The sequence below is a fragment of the Nicotiana sylvestris genome, chromosome 7 (assembly GCF_000393655.2).
Source record: "Nicotiana sylvestris chromosome 7, ASM39365v2, whole genome shotgun sequence".
NCBI lineage: Eukaryota > Viridiplantae > Streptophyta > Magnoliopsida > Solanales > Solanaceae > Nicotiana > Nicotiana sylvestris.
The window spans coordinates 108,131,810-108,159,595 of NC_091063.1; the positions used below are offsets into that span (position 1 = coordinate 108,131,810).

The 27,786-nt window shown below is 39.0% G+C and overlaps 1 protein-coding gene across 2 annotated transcripts; it reads right to left on the bottom strand.

The window, feature by feature from the left end:
• Window positions 1-232: 232 nt before the first annotated feature.
• LOC104248626 (uncharacterized) lies at window positions 233-27,623 on the bottom strand. 2 transcript variants are annotated; one of them, XM_070152709.1, is made up of 20 exons: window positions 27,270-27,623; window positions 26,974-27,086; window positions 26,800-26,875; window positions 26,581-26,723; window positions 25,596-25,682; window positions 17,816-17,899; window positions 16,817-17,024; window positions 16,279-16,364; window positions 15,860-16,091; window positions 15,641-15,764; window positions 15,006-15,142; window positions 5,166-5,274; window positions 4,346-4,388; window positions 4,015-4,186; window positions 2,269-2,339; window positions 2,010-2,103; window positions 1,321-1,530; window positions 1,038-1,244; window positions 515-913; window positions 233-420 (listed from the first exon to the last, which is right to left on the bottom strand). In XM_070152709.1, exons 1-20 carry the CDS (start codon window positions 27,438-27,440, stop codon window positions 295-297), a joined length of 2,892 nt encoding a protein of 963 aa, XP_070008810.1. In that variant the 5' UTR covers window positions 27,441-27,623; the 3' UTR covers window positions 233-294. The 2 variants fall into 2 exon arrangements, with proteins under 2 accessions (XP_070008810.1, XP_070008811.1); XM_070152710.1 differs by lacking the exon at window positions 27,270-27,623 and having other exon boundaries at window positions 26,800-26,868; window positions 26,974-27,048.
• Between the last annotated feature and the right edge of the window lie 163 nt (window positions 27,624-27,786).

Genomic DNA, 27,786 nt, shown 5'->3' on the forward strand with positions numbered 1-27,786 from the left:
ATGTGTTTTGTTATTATCGGTTGGGGAGGCTGGCTGTGCTATCATGCTATTGAATTCCATCATCCAACAACTTTTACACAGAAGTTGGTTGCTGCTAGCTTCTCGCCAATTTTTGTTGGTGATCTAGGAACGAACCATTCCAGTGACGCTTTGCTCCCAGTTTAACAAAATTCAAGCTCTTCTGAGGATCCTTACTATTTGGAGAAATGGGGGGCAAATAACAGAGTAGAAATAGATTTAAAAGAAGCCATTAACTAAGTTCACCAATTACAGCAATTCTTCCCCCAAGATTGATTACATAAGCTGGTATAGGTTGTTCTTCCTATAAATCAAAAACTCACCTTCAAGGTAACTAAGCAGATCGAATAAAGATTTTTCAGTGGCCCCGTTGAAGTGCTCCAAAAGATCAGAAAGGGTGACCTGCATATTTATCTTGTTATCCAACATTGTCCTTCCATCAACAAGGAATGTGAAACTTAAGATTTCAATGTCACTACAAAGGACCAGTACTTACCCCATCATCAAAGTTCTTGAGCCAGCTCAATATGGATTCTTCTGTGGCATCCAGAGTCCTAAAACTTTTGACTTCTGCTGCTTCGATCCTTTGGCGTTTTGTAGGAATGAGCAAATCACCTTCACTGGATGCAGCTTCTTTCCTGTTCGTCTCAGTCAGGAGATGAGATTCTGCTCCTTCAGTCTTCCCAGGAGAAGCACCCTTTGTACCAGTGACAACAGGTGCTTCAACTACGCCATCATCTCCCTGCACGTCAGATGGAACGCTCTGTAGTATATCTGGTATTTCATTCAAGCATTCATCTCCATTGCAACTTCGCTCATAATTGGATGAAAATACTTCAGCTGATACTCCTGCCTCTTGCATCGTCAAGTATGCCTTTATCTGACCATAACTTACCTGCTTGTCAAGAACAATTATTTAGCTTCTACAATATGGTTGGCATGCAACCCCACATATCTATAAAGAATGCACTACAATTACGAACAATATATAATATGAGTGATTTCAACGTAGACCTCACCTCTTCTGGTAACTCAGTTTTGATGGGCTTCAATTTTTCTTTACCAACTTTTGAGACAGCATTCTGGATACTCAAGAATGTCTCTCTTGTCAACCCAGTCTCCTCACAAAACCTGGTCCAATTCATTTTGCATCCCTCTCGTGCAGCTTCGAGTATATACTCTAGCACAGTTTGTTCCTTTATTGCTGCTGCTCTACCAGGAAAATTCTACATGGAAAAGAATATGTAAGAATTGTAACAGACAAGCCGGAGTTGCATTCAATGAATCCTAATAATGACTCACAGCAATTTCTTTGAACGTAAGACCATCCTCATGCCACATCTTCCATGCTTCAAATTTTGCTGGTGTTAATTTTTTATTGCTTGGAACCGTGACAATCTTACTGGGAACAGAGGTTTGACTGCTTGAATCCCCATCCAAAGAAAGATTGCAAGCTTCTGATAGACGCTTAATGCTTTGAAGAAAATTATCCCCATACAGTTTTATGAAATGCTGCAACAGAATTGAGAAATTAACTCCAGCAATGCCAAACAGTCAGATAACAATAGCGTGCACCAAAAGAAACAGATGCAAAATCAGTCATAACATTCAGGAATCAAAGTAGAGTCTAACATAAGATAATCCCTTGCAGGATGAGTGGTTCCAGCAATAAATATGGCACCAAAAAATAAAGCAGAAAGGTGAATCATGGATCAACCTCCTGATATGGTGCAACAGGGAAAGAGAACAAACACAAAAAGTAGGCATCTGAGCACGAAAATATAGAAAGGAGCTTACACAGAGTTTGACAAATGACGTAATACGAACATCGCAAAGTTAAACAAGGCCCTTAATTACCAGGGTTATCTCACACATTTTGGAACACTTCCCATTATACTGAATGCATAATTCCTTGGAGTTTCTGGTATACGTCAACCAGTAATGCAACAGTTACAAGTATTTAGATACCAGTATTCAACTACTAAGTATACCTGGTTTACACCATCTATATTAGCTAGTCTTGCTTTTGTAGAAGGCCTGGTCAAGCTTATCCTTTTCAATGTTTGGTCTCCACAGACTGCATACCTGGAAGTGACAACTGGACAAATAAATTTGTATCTCACTCTTATCTATCAAAGACAAATACTTTCATAACATGCATGTAGCAGCCTTTGTAATTCAAATATCATGTGGGTACTTGTCAAGGCAAAATTCCACAAGAATGAGCTGTGTACAATATTATGTACTTACGGAGCAGTTCCAGTAGCTCTGGCAAGCTTAATTCTCTCTTCTATAAGCATTTTGTACAATTGAGTTTCAGCCTGAACAATTCACAAGGAAAAGAGATATATTAGTGAGGGCACCACTCGATTTAACCATACGGATGTCAAGTTATGGAAGTTGAATTGTCTGAGCCAAAATTTTGGATAGCCTGTGAAATTATGGATATGCACTTTTATGTGGATTACATTGTTTCAAGTTCGAGTTCAATTCTGATTTGTAAGGAGTTTCAAGCATTATGAAGTTCGGTAAGTAGCTAAGATGTACATGAAGCATATTAGAACACCCCAGCAGCTACGGCCAGCTGAGGATGTTTGATACTTGAGTTCTGCCATTTTGCATAAGCAAAAGAACTCTGAGACAGAGAACTAAGATCTGGAGGGGTTAATTAAGTTCTTTGCTGCATAAAGTTGGCAAATGTAGGATTTTAAGTAAGCAGGCTCAGCCAAGTGCTAAACAGAACTGCAATTGTTACCGGCAATGGAGGCGATGTCGGACTTGAAAGGCAGATCTGCCTGCAACTCCTAAGGCCACGCTTTTTTCTTAAATGATTGGACAAAACAACCTCATTTTGTGTCAACATTTTTCTAAATTTAAAAAAGAAACACGAATTACAAAATAAAAACTGTTTATTTTAAAATCGAGTTGTCAATTGTCTCTTCAATGAATGCATACACTCTGATTTATTGGTGTTGGGTGCTCTTTGAGAGGTCAAACTTAATTTAATACAAAAATAATTCAACAGTTCTGTTAACTTTAACAAAAGTTTTACTACTTTAACAATTTATCTGTTTAATTTAAACCAATTTTACTTTGAACAGATTTAACATTTCATTGATTCGTAATGAATTCTACTTAAACCAAAAAAAACTGTTTAATTTATCTAATCATTTATCAAAATCTAAAAATTAATTATACTCTTATAATTCTAATAGTTTATTAAACTCCAACAAATTTAATGAACTTATAAACTTTTATTGTTTGTGAGCACCAAACTTATTATACATAAAATACAGTCTTAAAAGAACGAGATTAAGATCTTTGTTTAATTACTTATTCATAAACAAAAACATGCTCAAAAGAATAAGAATAATATTTCTGTTGGATTACTCATTAAACTACCATGTCTTTAGATAGAGTAAAAACAGCCACGCCTTTAGTAACTATAGTATTACAAAAGCTCACCATCCCTATTGTTAAAAGCGTTTAATCCAAACATACTTACATTAAATGAGGTAAAGTCAAGAGGAGTCCTCCCCATTTACTGTGTCTCCAAATCCTATTGCAAAATGCAGGTGCCTCTAGGTCAGTTATATCCATCATCTATTTCTAAAATGGCCTGAAAGGACAAATGGGGAATGGAGTGACTCACTCCTATCTCTCCTAGAGAATGAATCACCTTAATTAGTGGAGCTGACGCTCCTTAATGTATTGACTATTGACAGGTTCAATTTATGCTACAAAACATAATAGAATGTAATTTACACCTATATAGAGACACATTTTGGCAAAGCATGTTTGGGTGAACCCTAACCCTCTTGCATCAAGGAGGTTCTGCCCCTGATTCCGTATTGGATAGAAAAACCAGTACATAATTCCTTTCAGGACTTGGAAGACACTAATACGAAGAAAAGAATAGTGATGATGCAACAATTAGGATTATATGAATCACACAATTGGTGACCGAAGGAAAAGGAAAAAAGAAAGAGCACATACTTGTGAAACTCCTTCAAATTCCTTTGAAGCCAAACCATTGATTTCACTCACTTCATTGGGTGTATCTCTATTTTTCTCATGAAGATCCATTTCAGGAGTCTCCGGCAAAAACAGTGGAGGTTGATGATCAGGGTTACTTGATCTTAGAAACTGCAAACCCTTTTCACTGACACTGATGCATGAATTTTTAATATTCTGTCATTCATTTGTAGATACACAGCAAGATGTCTAAAAGGATTTAAAGAGAGGATCCACAGTTGACGGAAGTATAATATGAAAATGTTAAATAAGTCCTAGTAGAAGTCAACAGACATATAAGGGAAGTATCTACCTCACAGTTTTGTACATATCTTTGAAGGTTTCTACCAAATAATCTGCGACAAGGTACAATTTTTGTTAAAATCCCTGGCAATTCAAAGTTGATGAAAGAAAAAGGCCTTACACTTAATACTTAGCACTATCTCACAAGGAAAAGGAGCAACTGTTCGAAAGAGTATATACGCTGAAACCTATGACCCTCCATCCAGTATAGATACACTGAAGTCTAGTGGTAAGAGACGCAGCTTGTGATGTGTGGGTTAGGGGCACGTCAAGGATTCGGTCTATCACAGACAAAAGCATGGTATTTAAGTAAAGAAGGGTAGATGGGCATATTATCCACTGAGTTCGAAACCGTGCTCCACCGGCCCTCAAGGTATTTGTAGGTTATCAAAAAGAACACCCATAAAAAGATTCAGGTGTAAATCATGTCTCTTGCTTTCTTGCAAATCTCTCTTCTTTTTTTCCTTGATAACCAAGAAATCTCTGAGGAGCAATTGGCGCATGGTTTGGACTCGGCAGATAATGGGTCCGCCGTTACAATTCTCCACTGAAAAAATCAGACTCTTGTCTGCAGCAGGTTTCGCACTCGTGACATGTGCCTAACCCACTCATCACGAGTTGCACTCTTACCACTAGACCAAACCTAGGAGCTTGCCAATTTCTCTTTTTCTGACACTATTATCCCATGGATCAGGTAAATGCTATAGATTTTGTTGATTCAAGATGCTTTATCTTCTTTCTTATGACAGTTCAGAGATCCGGGGGAAAGAGACTCTGAGGTATATCAACTGCATTTAAAAGCATGACTGATAACAATTGCTCATACATACCACGTGAAATCAATTGGTAAGCCAGTCCCTTCCACCAATTTGCAGATAGCTCCTTCCCAAGACCATGAAATGGAAGCTTATCAAACTGAGCGTCAACAATTTTCTTGGTCTGTCATTCAGAAAGGGTTAGTACAAGGAGCTTGGTGTCTTTGGCGCTCAACTAAAGATGAATCAGTAATTCTACAGACAACTTTTTAAACATTCAACTATAAGCAATAAGGATTTCTATTGACAAAATGAACGATGTTGACACCCTTACATCTGAAGTTCAGCACCTGATCCTTAATAAAGGGGTACCAAGCTTTTTTACACACCTTAAAACAAAAGGTCTAACTCATGTTAATTTAGCCCATAACAGATATCAATTGGAAATATTTAAACTAAAAGAAAATAACTTTTTCTGTGAGTTTGTATTATTTGAATAGAAGCTTCAAAAACTTGGAAGTACATCTCCACATAAAGAATATGATATTGCATCCCGTTTTGTCTGACCTACATTATATTTTAACCGTCTCAAATAGATGGACCCCTTTTAATTTTGTTGCCTTAGAGAATCACTTTTGTTTAATTTGTTTGGCAGGTGGGAGATAGCAGAGTGTGTATCGAACATTGCACCTCAAGGATGCAAGCTAGAATCTCTACTAGTGGGCTCTCAATTAATTCTCCTACAACAACATACCCGGTATAACCCCACATAGTGGGGTCTGGGGAGGGTAGTGTGTACGCAGACCTAAACCCTACCTTGTGGAGGTAGAGAGGTTGTTTCCAATAGACCCTTGGCTTAGGAAAGCATGGGTACCACAATAATAACAAGAAAACAAGATGGGACAACACCAAGAAACCATGTAAACAAGAATCATTATTTTGTATCTTCCAAATGCTTTTTAATCTTAACTTCAGAAATGCTGATACGATTACAAACTTTGTTGATACCATAACCAAATAGAAGATTCATGATTCACCCATTTCTTCTTCACTCAAAAAAAGGTCTTGTTAGAATTGTTATGTGACTATATGTAATTAGTCTTAGTCCCTTATGTAATAGAAGTAGGTTATGTATTATGTATACATATAAATAGGGCTCATTGTAACATAGAATATCAATCAATAATATTTTCTCCCGTGCATTCTCACATGGTATCAGAGCTTTAGTGTGAAACTTATCGTTGTGAATCATTCCAGCAACTTCCGGGAAGAAAGACCTTGTCGCCATGCAATTTTCCGGCGACTTAAAAGGTTGTCCGCAAGAAAATCACTTTCTATTGGTGTTGTGCAAAAACCAACACCACCACAAGACTCCTTAGGCTCCGGCGACCAAACCCCAGTCAACCCCACCGGAAAACACACGTCCATGCGCCCTCACGTGCCAGAAAAGGAAGAAATTTTCCTGCGAGATCTGACCCACGCGCCGGCACGTAAGCCTGTTCCGGCCAGATTTAAAAAAAGTTTCAGTTGGACAGTCAGATCGCCTAGTTATTCCGAGTCTACCCATACCTTATTCTTTTTGTTCCGATCACTTTGAGATTTTCCAGCGACCACATTGACTTTCCGGCGGCTACAGTGATTTTTCCGACGAAACTTCTTTGGGACAGATTACTTAGGAGGTTATTCCGAGTCTTTTTTTATTCAAGTTTAAATCAAAATCCAACCATCATATTTGTTACATCCCATGTTTTTGTACGTGAGAGTACGTCGTAAGCCAACTGATGTAAGCTCGGAAATGAGATCATTTTTGAAAGTACATAACGTAAGTTCATCATGTTATCTTGGAGGTTACAAATCTTTAAGATCATGAATAACAAGTACCAAAAGGGTTGGAAAGCTTAGACGCTAAACGAATTGAAAAAAATAAGTTTTGTCGAAAGTCGACAAGTTTGGAAGGTTATAACATATACTTTTGGGGTGAGACTAGGGTGATTAACATGATGAGGAGGTTAAGTTATGAGTTATTTTATTCGTATGATAGTCGTGTGTTATGATTTTAAGTCAAGCGAGTTGTGGAACAAAAGTTGGCAAAGGTCATCACAAGTTGCATTCATAATGTGCTGAAATTTAGGTCAAATGTAGCTGCATGTTTCTCCCAATATACTTGGAATCAAGGGATGATCTACATATCAAATTGAATATCTACGAGTCTAGTTTCTAACGCATTAAATCGCTCGTCGATACGACATCATACTAGAGAGATATTCATATTTTCGCGAGACTGCGCAAGCAGCTCCCATGGGACCCACAAAGTCGGTTTAAACTTCAGCTTGTATTTAAGTCATTTATATGTCATTTTAACTCATTTTTCTCATCCATAACAGTTCCTAAACCCTCCTAAATGCTCTCCAAGGGTTCCTCCATGATTCTAAGGTGAAAACCTACGATAAAAACATGAATCCAACGCCCTTAGAAATCCCGTGGTGCTTGCTAGATCGTAGTTCTTCATCTTGTGGTTGTTTTGGAGGGTTCTTCAAAGGTAAGTAACCTCAGATTTCGTGTTGTTCTCTATGATTAAGCTAAGAATCAGTACCTCTTTCATGTATATTAGAGTTTCAAGGCGAAATACAAGTGTTTACTCACCAACATGAACACAAAAGTTGATTCAAGAAGAGAATACAACTCTTATAGTGTTGTGGTGTGATTGAGGGTTGTAGTGAGTACACCAGATGGGTATTTCAAGTTTTATCTACTGCCTAAGTAAATCATGTTCTTGGTTGTTCTTAAGGTCAATCATGTGTTGGTTGAGTTGTTTGAGTGAAAATCTACAGGATAGTAATTGACATGGCATAAGGAATCGTTATCTTTTTGTGGGCTGTATTGAGGCTATATATATGGTTTGTTGTGGTTGGAAATGGTTATAAATAGTTTTATTATGTTGTGGTTGTTGTTAAGCTTATCTATGTGCTAATTCAGTGGATTGAAGAAGATAACATTAAAAATAAGATGTCAACGATAAAGGTTAAGGTGCTAGGTGTGTGGACTATATTTGAAGATTATGTTTATGATGTTTTGGGTTGAAAATAATATGGTAAGCATAAGTATGATGTTATATATGTTGTAGGCAGATTCATGGAAAAGGAATTGGATTCAAACCATATTTTGTTAATCGTAAATCGAGCTTGCCGCTCAAAATGGTTGTTGAACAAATCGGAGAGCTTATTGTGAATTATATTGTTGTTGTTTGGGCTGTTTGGTGAATTTTGGTAACATATGGGATGTATACAAATAGGGGAGGTGCTGTCCATTTTTTTGTAGAATATTGGTTTCCAAATATGAGAGTTACAACGCTTATATGATGATGATGAAGTCGGTTTACTCATTATAGACGTAAGAAGATCATATTGAGCTTGCTTGAAGATGGGATAGAAGATTTCAAAGGTATGTTAAGGCACTTCCTTCATTCTTTTGGCATGATCTAAAGTAAAATGAATACGCTATTTCATAACGGATCTACTCCTAGCAACTAAGGTTGCCCATGTTGTTCTTTCCTTATAAAAAAAAAAAATTTGACAAAGGTAACAGTTATGTATTATAAAAAAAAAGAAACCCAGCACAAAGGTTGTGCTGGTAACCATTTACAGATTCCAAAAGAAGCAAAAACCTATCCTTGTTCTTCTTACAAGGATTCTATGATGTCTAAAATCGATTCTTCATCATTCACATAATTTTCTTTACACCAAAAATGAAACAACAAGATACAGTTCATCTTTAACTTCTGAATAGGACTGAATCTGTCTTCAAAACACCTGGCATTCCTTTCCTTCCAAACTATCCACCATATGCACATTGGGATCAAATTCCAGCAGGTTTTTTGCCTTACACGCCCTCCTGATTATTCCAGCATCTCAGTAAATCTATTGTGGTTTTTGGCATAGTCCACCTAAGTCCAATCATGCTGAGAAAAAGTTGCCACAACTGAGAAGTAACTTTACAGTGCAGAAACAAATGGCTATTGCTTTCTGAATCTGTAGAGCACAGATAGCATCTGGAGCTCAGTTGAAATCCTCTTTTCATTAGGTTCTCATGAGTTAGACAGGCCTGCTTAGCAACTAACCATGAAAAGCATACCACTTTGAAAGGAGCCTTGGTTTTCCAAATTTGTTTCCAAGGCCAATTGCTGTCTCCCTGATTGTTTCCCGATAGTAAGGTGTAAGCTGATTTGATTGTGAATGTCTTCTTGCTAGTTCCCTTCCATATTAAAGAGTCTGTTGTATTTGTTGTGCCCTGAAATAACTCCAGATGCCTCAATAGCTCAGCTACTCTGTCAATTTCCCAGTCATTTAGAGACCTTCTGGGATTGAAGTTCCACCCCTGCTGACCCCACATCTCCCCAATTGTTGCTTCAAAACTGGATAGTAAGTTGTGTAAGTCAGGAAATAAATCTTTGAGAGGACCGTGGCCAAGCCAATTGTCATGCCAGAAAGAAATTCTACTGCCATCACCAATATTGAAGCCACAGTGGGTGGTGAAATTGGGCCAAAGAGATCTGATAGCTCTCCAGTTACTAACTCCAAAAGTAGCTTTCATATTTTTGGTGCACCAATGGGATAACTGGCCATACTTGTAGTTGATCACCTGCCTCCGTAATGCTTCTTGCTCATAGTTATATCCCCAAAGCCATTTTGAAAGTAGACTTTTGTTATGCTTCCTCAAATCTTTGATACCCATGCCACCCACTTTCTTGCTGGAGATGAGAGTCTTCCAATTTACCAGGTGATAAGTTTTGTTCTCCTTGTTACCTTGCCAAATGAATTTTCTTCTTAGAGTGTCAAGTCTCTTTTCCACTTTAGCTGGAATAGGAAACAAGGACATTACATAAGTAGGGATGGAGTCTAACACACTGTTTACCAGGACCACTCTTCCCCCAAAAGAAAGGTATTGACTCTTCCATTTTGCTAGCCTCTTTTCACTTCTTTCAATCACCCCCTGCCATATTTCTTGAGATTTGTTCTTTGCCCCTAAAGCTAGCCCCAGGTAAGTTGTTGGTAGGGTTCCAATTTCACACCCCAGTGTGCCTGTCAGCCTTTGTAGTTAATCCATTTCATTAACTGGATATAACATACTCTTCCTCCAATTGACATGTAAGCCTGATATTGCCTCGAAGACTGTTAGAATTAATCTAATGTGCCTTAGTTGGTCAATGTTTGCATCACATAATATCAAAGAATCATCTGCATATAAAATGTGGGAAATTTCCATGTTGCAATTGTTATTTGAAACTCTGAATCCCCTCACCCATCCATTTGACTTGGCATTCTTTAACATGCTATTGAGGCCCTCCATTACTAAAATAAACAGGAAGGGGGATAGGGGATCTCCTTGCCTGAGCCCCCTCTGAGATCTGAGATGGGAAAAAGCCTTCTGGAGATCCATTGATGAGGACTGAAAATTTAACTGTGCTAATGCAGAAATGAATCCAACTTAGCCACTTCCTGCCAAAGCCCATCTCTTTTAGAATTTTGATAAGGAATTTCCAATTGACATGATCAAATGTTTTTTCAATATCCAGCTTACAAAGAACTCCCGGCATCTGAGCTCTCAGTCTTGTGTCCACAATTTCACTAGCTATCAATGCAGCGTCCATAATCTGTCGTCCTTTTATGAATGCCATTTGATGTTTATCCACCAGTTTATCCATCATTTTCTTTAGTCTTTCAGTTAACATTTTAGAGATGATCTTGTACACACTCCCAATCAAGCTAATTGACCTGAAGTCTCTCAGCTCCTTGGCACCCTTTTTATTTGGAATCAGAGCATGTAGCATTGAAGCTTTTCTCAAAAAATTCTTGAGTGTGGAAATTCTCCATAGTCTTCATAATGTCATCTTTCACCACATCCCAGCATGTGTGAAAGAATCCCATAGAGTAACCATCTGGGCCTGGAGCTTTGTCAGTAGCACATAATTTGATGCTTTCCAAGACTTCTTGTTCTTGAAAAGGCCTCTGGAGCCACACATCCTCTTCTTCTGAAATTTTTGGGCAGCCCATATATGTGAAATCCGGTCTCCATATCTCAATTTCAGCATATAATGTCTTGTAAAACTCTACGATCTCTTTTTTAATGATCTCTGAGTCAATTATTTGCTCTCCATTAATTTCCAGCTTGTCCAGAGTATTGAATCTTCTTTCCATATAAAGTTATTCTAAGCAAGTATGTATGATCCTTGAATCCTATAGAAGTTCATATTGATGGTATGATGTCCATAATGTTAATCAGAGGTGCAACGACCTTACGTCACTCCCAAAGGTTTAGAACGTGATTCCATGAGTCTAGCATGCATTATATATATGTATCTATTTTACTCTACTGAGTCGCGCTATTGTCGCCGGGTACGGCACCTATTGTGCAACCACTGATCAGTTGGGTTTACCGAGCTTCACGTGGCCGGGTACGATTCTACCGAGCCTTATGATGGTCGGGTACGTTTTTACCGAGTCCTCTTTGAGGCCGGGTACGATATGATGATGATGATGATGCCCACAGAGGCGTATGTTTTTAAAGGTTTATGTATATATATGTATTATGCATTTCATGTCAGTAGCCCCCAGAGGCACCCAGATGTCACAGGTTGTATCTCCTTTATCTCTCTTTACATTACTGTTCTTGTTTATGTTTTCTTGCCTTACATACTCGGTACTTTATTCGTACTGACGTCCCTTTTGTCTGGGGACGCTGCGTTTCATGCCCGCAGGTCCCGGTTGATAGGTTGACAGTCCTCCAAGTAGGCTATCAGCTCAGCGGAAGGTGTTGGTGCACTCCACTTGCTCCGGAGTTGCTTATTTGGTCAGTATGCTTTGGATATGTATTGATTGGTATGGCGGGGCCCTGTCCCGACCTTTATGATTTTATGTACTCTTAGGGGCTTGTAGACAGATGTCAGGTGTATGGATACTTGTATGGCCTTGTCGGCCTATGTTTTGAGTTTACAAATGGTCATGTCGGCCTTATAGGCCCGTATGTCACATGTATAAGTTTGTATATCATGTTGGGTCGTCATATGTTGAGTATTCCCTTATGTTTTATTCTTTTTATCTCATGACGGGTTTTCTGGCTCATTTACCCATGATAGTATGATAAGAAATATATGCTACGTTGGTACTCGATTGAGTAAGGCACCGGGTGTCCGTCGCGGCCCTTCGATTTGGGTCGTGACAATATTTTCCAGCACAGCATTATAATGGCATTCGTATCAGAAGCCTTAGACTCACAATCCATTGGATCCAATGCATTGAATCCAATCCAGATGCATTGGCCAAGCTTTTTGAGGACAGCCTAGTCGCACATAAATTCCGAGTCCATTGGTACTATTTCCGACAGATTCCGACAACTTTGGAATTTTTAGGCGAGCTACAGTGATTTTCCGGCGTGAACAGTGATCCCCAGAAAATTTCTACTTTTTCCGGCACAATATTATAATGGCATTCGTATCAGAAGCCTTTAACTCACAATCTATCCAATGCATTAAATCCAATGCAGATGGTTTCTTTACCGAATTATATTGAGTTCCTTCAGTACAAAGCATGTAAACAGACATCTTAAGGAATAGCCTTTGTTGTTCAAACAGATAGTAGTATGACTTGTGTCTCGCAATCTTCAACCTCTGGGTCTTGGGTCATTGATTCAGGTGCATGTGATCATATTTTTGGTAACAAATCTCTTTTCACTAGTATTTCATATTCTCAATCTCTTCCAACAGTCACAATGGCCAATGGGTCTCAAACCATGGCAACTGCAATAGGTCAAGCAAGTCCACTTCCTTCCTTACCTTTAGACATAGAGGGACCGGCGCAACCGACATACAAGGCCACTAGAAGGTAACATCAGCAAACATAAGATACCGCTGTAGGTCAGGAGAATAGCATCGATATCCCTGTTGCGATCTCGAGTAACCCAGCACTTAAAAGCACGAGGAGCTAACTTATCTTTTCCTGGAGTAAAGTTATGAACAAAACACGTACTCCCAAAGACACGGGGTGGAAGAGAGAACAAAGGTAAGTGGGGAAACAGGACAGGGAATGGAACTTGATTCTGGATAGCTGAAGATGGCATACGATTAATAAGATAGCAAGATGTAAGAACTGCATCCCTAAGTCTACAGGTGAAGCATTGTCTCATCCCGGGTGGCAACCGGCTATGATTGACGAGATGTCTGTTTTACATACGAGTGGTACTTGGGAGCTTGTTCCTCTTCCTTCGAGTAAATCGAGGGTGTACGCATTCAAAGTTGGTCCAGATGGCCAGGTTGATCGACTTAAGGCTCGTCTTGTTGCCAAAAGGTATACTCAGATATTTGGACTCGATTACAATGATACTTTCTCTCCCGTGGCTAAAATAGCATCAGTCCGCCTTTTTCTATCCATGGTTGTTGTTCGCCATTGGCCTCTATCAGTTGGACATTAAGAATGCTTTTCTTCACGATGACCTTGAGGATGAGGTTTACATGGAGCAACCACCTGGTTTTGTTGCTCAGGAGGAGTCTAGTTGCCTTGTATGTCAGTTGCACCGGTCCCTCTATGGACTAAAGCAATCTCCTCGAGCCTAGTTTGGTAAGTTCAGCGTAGTTATTCCGGAGTTTCATGACTCGTAGTATAGCTGATCACTCTATGTTTTATCGGCATTCTCCTTCAAATCTCTATATTTATCTAGTCGTTTATGTTGACGATATTGTTATTACCGGCAATGATCAGGATGGTATTAGTAAGTTGAAGCAACATCTCTTTCAGCACTTTCAGACTAAGGATCTGGGCATATTAAAGTATTTTTTGGGTATTGAGGTCGCTCAGTCTAGCTCAGGTATTGTGATCTCACTACGGAAATATGCCTTAGATATTCTTGAGGAGACAGGAATGACAGGTTGTAGACCTGTTGACACTCCGATGGATCCGAATTCTAAACTTCTGCCAGGACAGGGGGGCCTCTTAGCGATCCTGCAAGATATAGGCGGTTGGTTGGTAAATTAAATTACCTTACAGTGACTAGACCTGACATTTCCTTTCTTGTGAGTGTTGTGAGTCAGTTTATGGATTCTCCCTGTGATAGTCATTAGGATACAGTTGTCCGCATTCTTCGGTATATAAAATCAACTCTAGGTAAAGGTTTATTGTTTGAGGATCGAGGCCATGAGCAGATCGTTGGATACTCAGATGTTGATTGGGCAGGATCACCTTCTGATAGACGTTCTATGTCTGGATATTGTGTCTTAGTATGAGGAAATTTGGTGTCTTGAAAGAGCAAGAAACAGACTATGGTTGCTCAATCTAGTGCAAAAGCAGACTATCGAGCAATGGCTATGGCGACATGTGAGCTATTTGGATCAAACAGTTGCTCAACGAGTTGAAATTTGGTGAGATTAGTCAGATGGGACTTGTGTGTGATAATCAAGCTGCTCTTCATATTGCGTCAAATCCAATGTTCCATGAGAACTAAACACATTGAGATTGATTGCCACTTTGTTAGGGAAAAGATACTCTCGGGAGATAATTGCTACAAAGTTTGTGAAGTCGAATGATCAGCTTGCAGATATTTTCACCAAGTCCCTCACTGGTCCTCGTATTAACTACATATGTAACAAGCTCGGTACATATGATTTATAAGCACCAGCTTGAGGGGGAGTGTTAGAAAAGTTATGTGACTATATGTAATTAGTCCTAGTCCCTCATGTAATAGGAGTAGATTGTGTGTTATGTATACATATAAATAGGGCTCATTGTAACATAGAATATCAATCAATAATATTCTCCCGTGCATTTTCACAGGTCTCACCATTGGGGAGAAAAAGTATTCAAGAATTCAGTTAGTGTTAAACAATAATTAAAACATATTCTTCCATGTAAGATTTCAACGAGAGCTTACTCGAGATCCACGAAGAATGCCTATGGGCAGATTCAAGCCCCAACGGCCTCCACATGACTGAATACAGGCCATAAGAAGAAATGCTTCTCGGGACAAGTCCTTTTCCTTCATTGAGCTAGTGCAAATATCACAGTTTCCTGGAAACAGCATACAGATTCATTTCACTCTCTTTAAGTAATTGCTAGTACCTCATCCCAAGTATAGAAACCCAGAAATGTTATCAACCAGTCTATTTGAAGAGGCCCATACCATAAGACCCATCAGAACATTTTAAAACAAAAATATTTTGTCCCATTCAGTTCTTTTTCTTCTCTAAAGTGTGTCGGAGATTAGTCAATGTTGTAGAATCAGACACTAATTTTATGCAACAATGCTCTGACCTCTAAAATGTGAATTCAGAAAAACAAAATCCATGTCCTAGCTGCTTTGTGCTCTAAGTTGACACAAACGTTAAAACTCTTTTGTAAGATCCCAATTACGTAAACAAGACATCCTTCTATGTCAGTACCAGATAACTATTCTTGATTTTGTGTTGGTAACCAACAATAATGGCACAAAATCAAGTCAGATATAAACATCTTGAAAAAAATACCAAGATATTCCCAGGAAAAGAGAGATTTTGATAGAGATCATACCACAATCATCATGGTCATACTCATCAGCAAAGTAATCCAACAAATATTTTCGTCTACAAGTTGACAGCATGCAATAATGTTGTGCAGCAGAAAATGCTTCCATAATAGCTTTTCTTTGAGCTGCCTGGCAAGAAGTCACAATACCAGGATGTTCAACAGACCTAAAGAGAGAAATGCAATATATGGTCCATTATGGAACCAGGATGAAGAGCAACATACTGAACGAGCTTCTGCAGAGTAGAAATCAGCTTTTGTGAAGTCACTTCTTGTGTAGTAAAGCCAGCAAACTGAAGGAATACCATCTCTGCCGCATCGTCCACTTTCCTGGTAGTAAGACTCCAGACTCTTTGGGCAGCCGTAGTGTATCACATACCTTATGTTTGGTTTATCTATACCCATGCCAAAAGCAACAGTTGCAACCATGACATAGAATTCATCTCTGATAAATGACCTGCAATAAGAAATGTATCCTATACTTCATTCATGAGGCCATAAGCAAACACTAATGACACAAGAACAACTAATAAGCATAGCAAAAGAAAGGTAGATAAATTGGTTTCTGTAACAGACTTAGAAAGGCCAATTAATTGCCCGAGCTAGCTTCAAAAGCAGAAGAGTTAAATGAAGAAGGATGAAACCTATGAGACTCCTCACGTGCTTTATTAGCCATTTGCCCATGGTAGATTCCAGCTTTGATTCCTGCCTCATGAAGTGATTTGAAGATCTACAAAAACCATGATAATGGTATCACAAGTCAAGTCACTAGGTCCAGTGACATTGAATCACTAGTAAAGCATGATGCACTGTTACGATATCATGAGAATGGCAACGCATCCATTTGACTTGATACTATTACGCTACAAGGACCAAGAGTCTGTTGAAATCATGAACTCTATCAGAACCTAGCAGACTAGCATGTGGAGAGACAGAATAAGGAAAAAGGGAAACTACTAGACAGGAGGAGAAATTAAGTTCAGCATTTTCTCAACTGAAACAAACTGTAAGTTCCAAGCAAGCCAAACTTCATGCATCTAACCACAAAACCTAGGAGAAGGGAGACATTGAAATAAAAGGCACAAGGGACTAATATTTGCAATACTTTCTACTCATTAATAGGTGTATCAAATCAGATCTACTGGTAACGTTCTAGTGGACATGACAGAGGTGAGATGCGACCTCTTCAGTGTCTTTGACAGTTGTACAATATATTATTGTTGAATTTGCGTTATCCACATATTTAGAGATCTCCTCCACCAGCTGATCAACAAATTGAGAACTACGACTAAAAGATTTGACTCCATAGAAAAGATTTTTGCGATCAAATGAGCCAATAGCAACATGAGGGTCTTTCATCTGCAAGGAGTTCATAATGTCACTCCGAACTCTGAAAAGTAAGAAAAGAATAAAATTATTCGTCCAAAGCTTCTAAGATCTAAATAAAGAGAAGAAAAACTAAGACAATCAAACTGTCAGATTATATATACAAGTCTAACAAAGCTATGGTGCACATTCAATTTTATTATTACCCAGTAATATCAAGACTTAAGCACCTCATGCTATGAGAGACGTGAATAAATTCTTGACAAGGATTAGAAGGCAAAGAGTTTAACAAAAAAACATAGATAGCATAAACCTGATCCAGCTTAACTTACAACAGAAGCTGCATAACACACAAGCATGCTTGTAAAATTAGAACAATTAGTCAAGAGACAGCAAAAGTTAACATAATTCAATTGACTGTTAGAAACAAGAGTACCGTGGTAAAGGATATAATTAAGGCTGATATCTCAGAACAAAGCTAACTAACAGTTGAGCCTGAATATCAATTTTCCTTTTATCACTGGGAAACGACCAACTCACCCTAATAAATGTCCCTCTAAAATGCAGTTGTTTATGACATCTAACACTGGAATCCCAACCAAAAGTAGAAATTAAAATATTAAACAGTGTTTGGTAGAAAGTTTACTGAGTGGTCCAGATACTAATAAGCAGCAAGGAAACAAAATTATGAGATGGAATAAGAGTGTAGAGAAAGAAACTATATCCAGTTAGATCCTGTCCACCAGGTTTCTGAAGCAGAATATGGCCCCGAAGAATTAAAAGAAAAGAAGAAACTGCAGAAGTTGGGAAAGCAAAAGTAAAAAAACAAATTACAGAACTTGAAAAAGTATATACTTTTCTGTAGCAGTTGCTGTTAAGCCAACAAATGGAACATTCAAAAGAACATTACGCAGCTTGTCTAACTGTTTATACTCTACCCTGCAGGAGAAAAGGAAGTTCCATGAGACAATAGGATAAGGAGAAAGAAATACTATCATTTACAAGGCAGAAACAGGTTAATACTACAAGAGAGAACTAAAATGTCCAAGCAATATTGAATTGAAAGAGCAAGAAATAATGAAGAACCATAAAATAAAAGGCAGAAGTAGACTCCACAAGGAAGAAAAAAAAATATCTCGATGGAATGATGCTATAAATACACTATTACTAACATCTTTCTTCATGCTTGTAGAATTCAATATTCATCAGAAGAAACTTTCAAGCTAGAGCTACAAGAAATAACGATGAAGGTACATTCAATTCTCAATCCACTTATAGAATAGTTCATACATTTGTAAAGAATGCACTTCAAAGAATTGAGGTCCACTGATTAGTGCAAAGTTATAACCTTAACCACCATGTGTGCTGCTTGTACCTTTTCAAGTTTTCCTATCTTACACAACCACGTATCCGTCTTAACATTTGCATTTTCGCGATATTCATCATGTGGGTATTTGGGTCTAAAATGGTTCATCATTTACTGCCACATAACATTGTTTGATGAAGACTGCCAAATATTGATCACTTGCCTTTCACACTGTTAGGTATTTTTTTCAAACAGTAAAGAGAAATTTCAATAATCAACAGCACGAAGATGCAAAAAAACAAAGTGAAATTCCTTCTAACAGTGAAAGGAACCAATAAAATCTATCAGTATTCAGCCTCCTGTACATATTCCTATACACACCAAAAGTACAACAAAAATATACAATTAGTCCAGATCTTTTTTTGATAAGGTAAATAATTTTATTAACAATTGGGGACTAACCCCGTATACAAGCCATATACCAAAAAAAGAGAATCTACACCAAAATATAGTTCTCAACAAAGGAGATCCAATCCTCTACAATTAGTCCTGATCTTAAGCATGGAGTAAGCACTTCCTTCAGGATACCTCTGGTTTATCTTTTTCCACATTATCCCCTGTTAGAGATAGCTATGTAATTGTCCCACATTGGAATAGGAGTAGTATCCCCTTTGTATAGAGTAGCTATAAATAGCACCTCTTGTATTGCATCACAGACAATATCAATATATCATATTTTCTCCCGTGCCTTCTCACATGGTATCAGAGTTATCGTGAGAGATTTATCGCTGTGCATTCCAGCGATTCCGGGAAGTAAAATCAGTCACCGGAACCCTTTTTTTCCGGCGACTTTCAAAGTTGTTTTGCGTCTGCTTTGTCTCGGTCAGTGTTGTGCACAAAATCCAACACTACCACAAGAGTAGTCACTGTCCGACGACCAAATCCCAGTGAAAATCTCCGGCAGTACTGTAGCTGTCCAAAGAAAATTTTCCGGCGAAGTTCCAAAGTTGCGTGGGCCACCTTCCGGCCATTTTTTGGCGACGACTCTTCAGGACAGATTGTTTCCCTTGCAATTCCGAGCCTACCCATCCAGGTTACACCAAATTCCGACCACTTTTTTATTTTTCCGGCGTGAATAGTAATTTCAAAAGGTTGACTTCCGACCATTTTTTGAAAAAGTTCCTTCAGAACAGTTGGGTCTTCTGGTAATTCCGATCCTACCCCTACTGTTTTTATTTCATTCCGACCACTTTGAATATTTTCCGGCTGCAACAGTAACTTTCCAACTGCTACAGTAGTTTACTATTCTGGTTCAGTGTTCCTTACTCTATTTTCAGTGGATTACAGTTGATTATTTCTCTTATTTGGTAATAATTTACAAGATGTCTTTGGGAATTGATGTTTTTGGGTCTAAAAGCATGAGTTCTGGAAACTCTAATGTTATGATTACCTCGGAACCTTTAATGGGAGGTTCAAACTACTTAGCTTGGGCTTCATCTGTCGAGTTGTGGTGTAAAGGTCAAGGTGTGCAAGATCATCTGATTAAACAGTCTAGCGAAGGAGATGAAAAGGCGATAGCGCTTTGGGCAAAAATTGATGCTCAATTATGTAGCATCTTGTGGCGTTCTATTGATTCTAAGTTGATGCCTTTGTTTCGGCCATTCCAGACATGTTATTTGGTTTGGGCAAAGGCTCGTACGTTATACACTAATGATATATCTCGCTTCTATGATGTGATATCACGGATGACAAACTTAAAGAAGCAAGAATTAGATATGTCTACTTACTTGGGTCAGGTACAGGCAGTCATGGAGGAATTTGAGACATTGATGTCAGTTTCTGCTAGTGTGTCAAAACAACAAGAGCAGCGACAGAAAATGTTTCTAGTTCTTACACTCGCTGGACTTCCTCATGATCTTGATTCAGTACGAGACCAGATTTTGGCGAGTCCGACTGTCCCTACAGTTGATGAATTATTCTCTCGATTACTTCGCCTTGCTGCAGCACCAAGTCACCCAGTGATTTCATCACAGATACTTGATTCCTCTGTTCTTGCATCCCATACAGTGGATGTTCGGGCATCTCAAGTTATGGAGAATAGACGAGGAGACGGTCGTTTTGGGAGATCTAGACCCAAGTGTTCTTATTGTCACAAACTTGGACACACTCGCGAAATGTGTTATTCCTTAAATGGCCGTCCACCCAAAAATGCCTACGTTGCTCAGAGCGAGACTACAGGTAACCAGGGCTTTTCTGTATCTAAAGAAGAATATAATGAGCTCCTTCAGTATCGAGCAAGTAAGCAAACATCTCCACAAGTAGCCTCAGTTGCCCAGACTGACACTCCTATTGCTGGTAATTCTTTTGCTTGTGTTTCCCAGTCTAGTACTCTTGGACCATGGGTCATGGACTCAGGCGCTTCTGATCATATCTCTGGTAATAAATCACTTTTGTCGAATATTGTATATTCACAGTCTCTTCCTACTGTTACTTTAGCCAATGGATGTCAAACTAAGGCACAAGGAGTTGGACAAGCCAACCCATTGTCTTCTATCACCCTAGATTCCGTTCTTTATGTTCCTGGTTGTCCTTTTAGTCTTGCATCTGTTAGTCGTTTGACTCGTGCCCTCAATTGTGGTATATATTTTATTGATGATTCTTTTATTATGCAGGACCGCAGTACGGGACGGACAATTGGTACAGGTCGTGAATCAGAAGGTCTTTACTACCTTAACTCGCTCAGTCCTTCCACAACATGTCTAGTTACAGATCCTCCAGATCTAATCCACAGACGTTTAGGACATCCGAGTTTATCCAAACTTCAAAAGATGGTGCCTAGTTTATCCAGTTTGTCTAGATTAGATTGTGAGTCGTGTCAGCTTGGGAAACATACCCGAGCTTCCTTTACGCGTAGTGTTGAGAGTCATGCAGAGTCTGTTTTCTCCTTGGTTCATTCTGATATATGGGGTCCTAGTAGAGTCAGTTCAACCTTGGGATTTCGTTATTTTGTTAGCTTTATTGATGATTACTCAAGATGTACTTGGCTTTTCTTAATGAAAGATCGTTCTGAGTTATTCTCTATATTCCAGAGTTTTTGTGCTGAAATCAAAAACCAATTTGGTGTCTCTATCCGCATTTTTCGCAGTGATAATGCCTTAGAATATGTATCTTCTCAGTTTCAGCAGTTTATGTCTTCTCATGGAATTATTCATCAGACATCTTGTCCTTATACCCCTCAGCAAAATGGGGTTGCAGAAAGAAAGAATAGGCACCTTATTGAGACTGCTCGCACACTTCTAATTGAGTCTCGTGTTCCGCTGCGTTTTTGGGGCGATGCAGTTCTCACAGCTTGTTATTTGATTAATAGGATGCCTTCATCTCCCATCAAGGGTCAGATTCCACATTCAATATTGTTTCCCCAGTCAGCCTTATACCCTCTTCCACCTCGGGTTTTTGGGAGCACATGTTTTGTTCATAACTTAGCCCCGGGGAAAGATAAGTTAGCTCCTCGTGCTCTCAAGTGTGTCTTCCTTGGTTATTCTCGTGTTCAGAAGGGATATCGTTGTTATTCACCTGATCTTCATAGGTACCTTATGTCAGCTGACGTCACATTTTTCGAGTCTAAACCTTTCTTCACAACTGATGTCACTTCTGCTGACCACCATGACATATCTGAGGTCTTACCTATACCGACTTTTGAGGAGTTTAGTAATCCTCCTCCACCTTCAACCACAGAGGTTTCGCCCATACCAACTTTTGAGGAGTCCAGTGTTATCCCTCCTAGTTCCCCAGCCACAGGAACACCACTCTTGACTTATCATCGTCGTCGCGCGCTACATCAGGCCCATCTGGTTCTCGTCCTGCACCTGACACGGCTCCTACTGCGGATCCTGCTCCTAGTACACCGATTGCACTTCGAAAAGGTATACGAACCACACTAAACCCTAATCCTCATTATGTTGGTTTGAGTTATCATCGTCTGTCATCTCCCCATTATGCTTTTATATCTTCATTGTCCTCGGTTTCCATCCCTAAGTCTACAGGTGAAGCATTGTCTCATCCAGGATGGCGACAGGCTATGAGTGACGAGATGTCTGCTTTACATACAAGTGGTACATGGGAGCTTGTTCCTCTTCCTTCAGGTAAATCTACCGTTGGTTGTCGTTGGGTTTATGCAGTCAAAGTTGGTCCCGATGGCCAGATTGATCGACTTAAGGCACGTCTTGTTGCCAAAGGATACACTCAAATATTTGGGCTAGATTACAGTGATACCTTCTCTCCAGTGGCTAAAGTGGCATCAGTTCGCCTTTTTCTATCCATGGCTGCAGTTCGTCATTGGCCCCTCTATCAGTTGGACATTAAGAATGTCTTTCTTCATGGTGATCTTGAGGATGAGGTTTATATGGAGCAACCACCTGGTTTTATTGCTCAGGGGAGTCTCGTGGCCTTGTATGTCGCTTGCGTCGGTCACTTTATGGTCTAAAGCAGTCTCCTCGAGCCTGGTTTGGTAAGTTCAGCACGGTTATCCAGGAGTTTGGCATGACTCGTAGTGAAGCTGATCACTCTGTGTTTTATTGCCACTCTGCTTCAAGTCTATGTATTTATCTGGTAGTCTATGTTGATGATATTGTTATTACGGGCAATGATCAGGATGGTATTACTAATCTGAAGCAGCATCTCTTCCAGCACTTTCAAATTAAGGATCTAGGCAGATTGAAGTACTTTCTAGGTATGGAGGTTGCTCAATCTAGCTCAGGTATTGTTATTTTTCAAAGGAAATATGTGTTAGACATTCTTGAGGAAACAGGGATGACAGGTTGCAGACCTGTTGACACGCCGATGGATCCGAATTCTAAACTTCTGCCTGGACGGGGAGCCGCTTAGCGATCCTGCAAGCTATAGGCGGCTGGTTGGTAAATTAAATTATCTCACAGTGACTAGGCCCGACATTTCTTATCCTGTGAGTGTTGTAAGTCAGTTTATGAATTCTCCCTGTGATAGTCATTGGGATGCAGTTGTCCGCATTATCCGGTATATAAAATCGGCTCCAGGTAAAGGATTACTGTTTGAGGATCGAGGTCATGAGCAGATCGTTGGGTACTCGGATGCTGATTGGGCAGGATCACCTTCTGATAGACGTTCTACGTCTGGATATTGTGTTTTAGTAGGAGGAAATTTGGTGTCCTGGAAAAGTAAGAAACAGAATGTAGTTGCTCGGTCTAGTGCAGAAGCAGAATACCGAGCAATGGCTATGGCAACATGTGAACTAGTCTGGACCAAACAATTGCTCAAGGAGTTGAAATTTGGTGAAATCAGTCGGATGGAACTTGTGTGCGATAATCAAGCTGCACTTCATATTGCATCAAATCCGGTGTTTCATGAGAGAACTAAACACATTGAGATTGATTGTCACTTCGTCAGAGAAAAGATACTCTCAGGAGATATTACTACGAAGTTTGTGAGATCGAATGATCAACTTGCAGATATTTTCACCAAGTCCCTCACTAGTCCTCGCATTGATTATATATGTAACAAGCTCGGTACATATGATTTATATGCTCCGGCTTGAGGGGGAGTGTTAGAGATAGCTATGTAATTGTCCCCACATTGGAATAGGAGTAGTATCCCCTTTGTATAGAGTAGCTATAAATAGCACCTCTTGTATTGCATCACAAACAATATCAATATATCATATTTTCTCCCGTACCTTCTCACATCCCCCAAATGCATACAGAGATGGTGTTCCATATTATCTTCCCCGAGCTTCACTCTGACCTCTTTAGCCTTAGCAATCTATCAGTTCCGTTGTTGTTCCAGGCATAGTCCAAGTCATCCCCGGTGTGCTTAGGAAAAAGGACCATAACTGGCTTGCTTTACAGCAGTGCAATTACATGATTAATGCTTTCATGCTCTTCTCATAGGTAGCATCGATTGCACAGCTGGACTCCTCTCTTCTGGAGGTTCTCTTGGAACAAGTGCACTTGATGAGACACCATCCAAGAGACAAGTCACTTCCAGAGGTGCTTCAGATTTCCAGAACTTCTCCCCCCTTGCTGCATTGTACCGTCCATCCCTTTTTGTAAGACATAGGAAGCACGTCTTAAACAGTAAACATCCCCTTTCCTTGTGCCTTCCACACAAGAATCTTCTGCATCAGAGTAGCTCTTTGCACTCTTCTAGAGTCCTAAGATAAAAATGCTACTTTCTAGCTCCAAGTAGTTCAAGTTTCTTCTGAACCTCACATTGTATCCTTTACATTGCACTGAGATAAATTTGTATTTATTCACCAGATTGTAAAGCTGATGAAATTGCTCCTTCATGGGGGTATGCCCGATCAAGTCGTCATGAAAGAAGGATAATCTTCTGTCACCTATTCACAAGGAAATTTCCTTTCGCTGGTAATTTATATAGAAGTTACATTTACTGATAAAGAAAAAGGAAATTCTTCTGTCATTTCCAATTTTAAAACCCACTATTTTCTCAAAATCAGGCCACATGACCATAATATTTTTCCAGCAGCCCAACCTATAAGTTCCTGCGGGTGCTTGGGTCCACCATTCTCCTTGCTTTCCATATTTCTCTTTAATCAAACATATCCATAAGGCATCATCCTCTTTATTAAACCTCCATAGCCACTTCTTTAGTAAGCTTCTATTTTGGAGTCTCATATTTTTTATGCCCAGTCCTCCTAGTCTTTACCCATCGTAGTAATTTCCCGTTTCACCAAGTAGTAAGATTTCACTTTATTAGGTATCTCTTTCTAACGCATAGCACCCCATCAACAGTTCAACGCTGCTGCAATTTAAGTAATAAGATTTTAATTCTACATATTACAACTTCATTCTTCATCTATCATTCAATTATCCAGTCAAACTGAGTGAATATTTGAACTGTCAACATTTAGGCACTGCAATCGCAGTCTCACTTCACCTTCATCCCTCTTGGGAAATGGGGACCATACTTCCAGTATTATGTCTTACTCCTGCTTCTCATAAAATCATTACACTCTAGAGTGTTTCTCCATATGGAGACACTTAAATGAACATGTAACCAAGAAGCAAAACTGGATCCCAAGCGATTCAACTACCACTGTTTCACATTTTTCAGCTCGGAAGAATTGCACAACTCGGAAAATATAATCTTGAAATTTATTGATCTTCAGCCACTGCTATCAGTACCTCTAAACTTGGTCTTTTTTTCTTGAAGCAGCATAGCATACACGGGCAGGATACTCAAATAATACATTTGCTAATAACCATGCCAGATGGACCAAAGAATCCGTGAACAATTCAAATGTCAAAATGCAAGGATAATGTGGTGCAATCTGACCTGAAATCGTGACCCCATTCTGAAATGCAGTGTGCTTCATCAACAGCCAAGAGACACATCCCAGCTTTCAACAATCTTGACCAGAAACTGCTAGCACGTTCCAAAAGTAAGGATGGAACTCATTCATATGTAAAATAAGCTAAACCCATTGGAAAAAACATCTTAAGATTCTTAACTTGAAAATCATCATTACTGCTAGGATAAAAACCTCGCTAAGTGAATGACAGAAAACAACAAAAACAACAACAAAAATAGTCAACAGTAGTCAGTGTAAAACCTAGACTAGCTGTTTACGGAAAGTTCCAGTGTTTTTCACATGAGCCAAATTGGGCCATCTAAAGACTGAAGAGAGAATACATGCAGCAGGTGAACGTGAAATTGAAGGAATCCATCAACAATAGTGGAGCCTAACCAGTTATACACAACAATCCTCTTGCCCGCAACTTGATATGAGAACTCATGCTAGGAGCAGAAATAATCTCTGAGATATATATAAAAATCTTGCAAGTGTTTTATATCGAAAACCCGTTTTGTTTTGATGAACTTCTTCAGCAAGATATTAGCTGAATCACTGGATTCGGCAATGCTACAGAAGTTGTAAGAGTGAATAAGTACTTCCTTTTTCTTCTTCTTTTTTTTATAAGGTAAAGGTTTTATTGATAAAAGTACCAAGATGGTACATAAGATTACACCAAGATTGGACAACACCTATAATAGCATACTTTCAGTTACAAGTTGCTTAGCACATCCAAAAACTCCATATATTGATCTAGACTTTCAACTAAACGTTTCTTACACCAAAAAAATAAATTTTGAAGACAAATATTTTTATTCTAGCAATGTGATTCCTCTTGTCCTCAAAGCAAACATTGTTCCTTTCTTCCCAGATGGTCCAGAAAATGCATAGAGGGAAGTAAATAAGTACTTCCTTTAGGTATTCATGGAGCTTTTTTCACTTAGACATACGTGTTTCTAGAATACACACCTGTTAGGGAGCGCACAAGCCTTTTCCGGAGTCATATACAGAACGTCATAGTGACCCAACTCAGCATTTGTCTGCACCCCACGATCAGTCTGAGCACTTGAAAGATAATCAGCTTCAATCCCCCTTTGTTTCAATGCCATCACCTACGCCAGGACAGAGTATCTTCACGACATCTTTTTTATGCTACGAGAAAAAAGCATACGACACTAGATTTTTTACCTGATCTTGCATCAAAGAAATGAGAGGACTTATAACTAAAGCAGTCTTTTCGGAGATCAATGGGGGAACCTGATAGCTTAAACCAACAATTCAAGCAAAAAGATCAGCCCATGTGTGTAAGCGTGTGTGTGTGTTCGTGGGATGTTTAAATATTGACAAAAGGTTGAAGTATACCACAATGACTTGCCACTACCGGTGGCCATTACCACCAAACAGTCCTTTCCATCTAAAATTTTCTCTATAATCTCCTTCTGATAAGGTCGAAACTCTGTGTACCCAAAATATTTCTACACCCATTGGAAAATGGAAATTCCATCAAGTCACGTACGTAGAAACGCACTAATACTAATAACAAAACTAAAAAGTAACACATTTTTGTGGGTAGAACTACGAAACTTCAAACAGAATTTTAAAGATAGACTAATGAAGGGGAAAATAGATGAAAAATGAGAAATTGAAAAGAAAAAAACCTTAAGAGTCGAATGCATTTCTTTGTTTGGCGTTATCGTCGGAGGCCGTAAGAGGAAGAGGAGCGAATCGTCGTCAACTTCCTCAGTGGGATTTTTTACTTTGCGGGCAACTGGGAATATTTGGTACAAGTACCCCGAAGTGTGAGCTTGGGCCTTCTCTTTTCGCGCCATTTCTTTGAGCAATTATAGAGTGCCACATCTCTTAATTAATTAGTCTTGGAACATTCCAAAATTACAATCTATCCCCCTTTCCTACGTATGAGTAAATGAAAACATTAACTCATAATATTATGAACTCTTGATAATATTATGGTTCAAAATTGTGAACTCTTGATTATTGAACTGTCATGATAGGAAGAAATCTCTTCGAATAATACATCTACAATTGTAGTAAGTAGTTTTATCGGAGGGGAAATAACTAATTTGTTACTTATTCATAGAGCCATAACCAGATATTTTACTAAAAGAAATCCACATAAATAAAAATAAATAGAAAAACTTCAAATGACACCAAACA

Coding starts and splice junctions, on each gene's coding strand:
- LOC104248626 (XM_070152709.1), bottom strand. CDS start 27,440: ATGGCGCGAAAAGAGAAGGCCCAAGCTCACACTTCGGGGTACTTGTAC. Junction 26,724..26,799: donor TTTCTTTGATGCAAGATCAG/GTAAAAAATCTA, acceptor GTCCTGGCGTAG/GTGATGGCATTGAAACAAAG. Junction 17,900..25,595: donor GAATGGGGTCACGATTTCAG/GTCAGATTGCAC, acceptor TTTCTCCTGCAG/GGTAGAGTATAAACAGTTAG.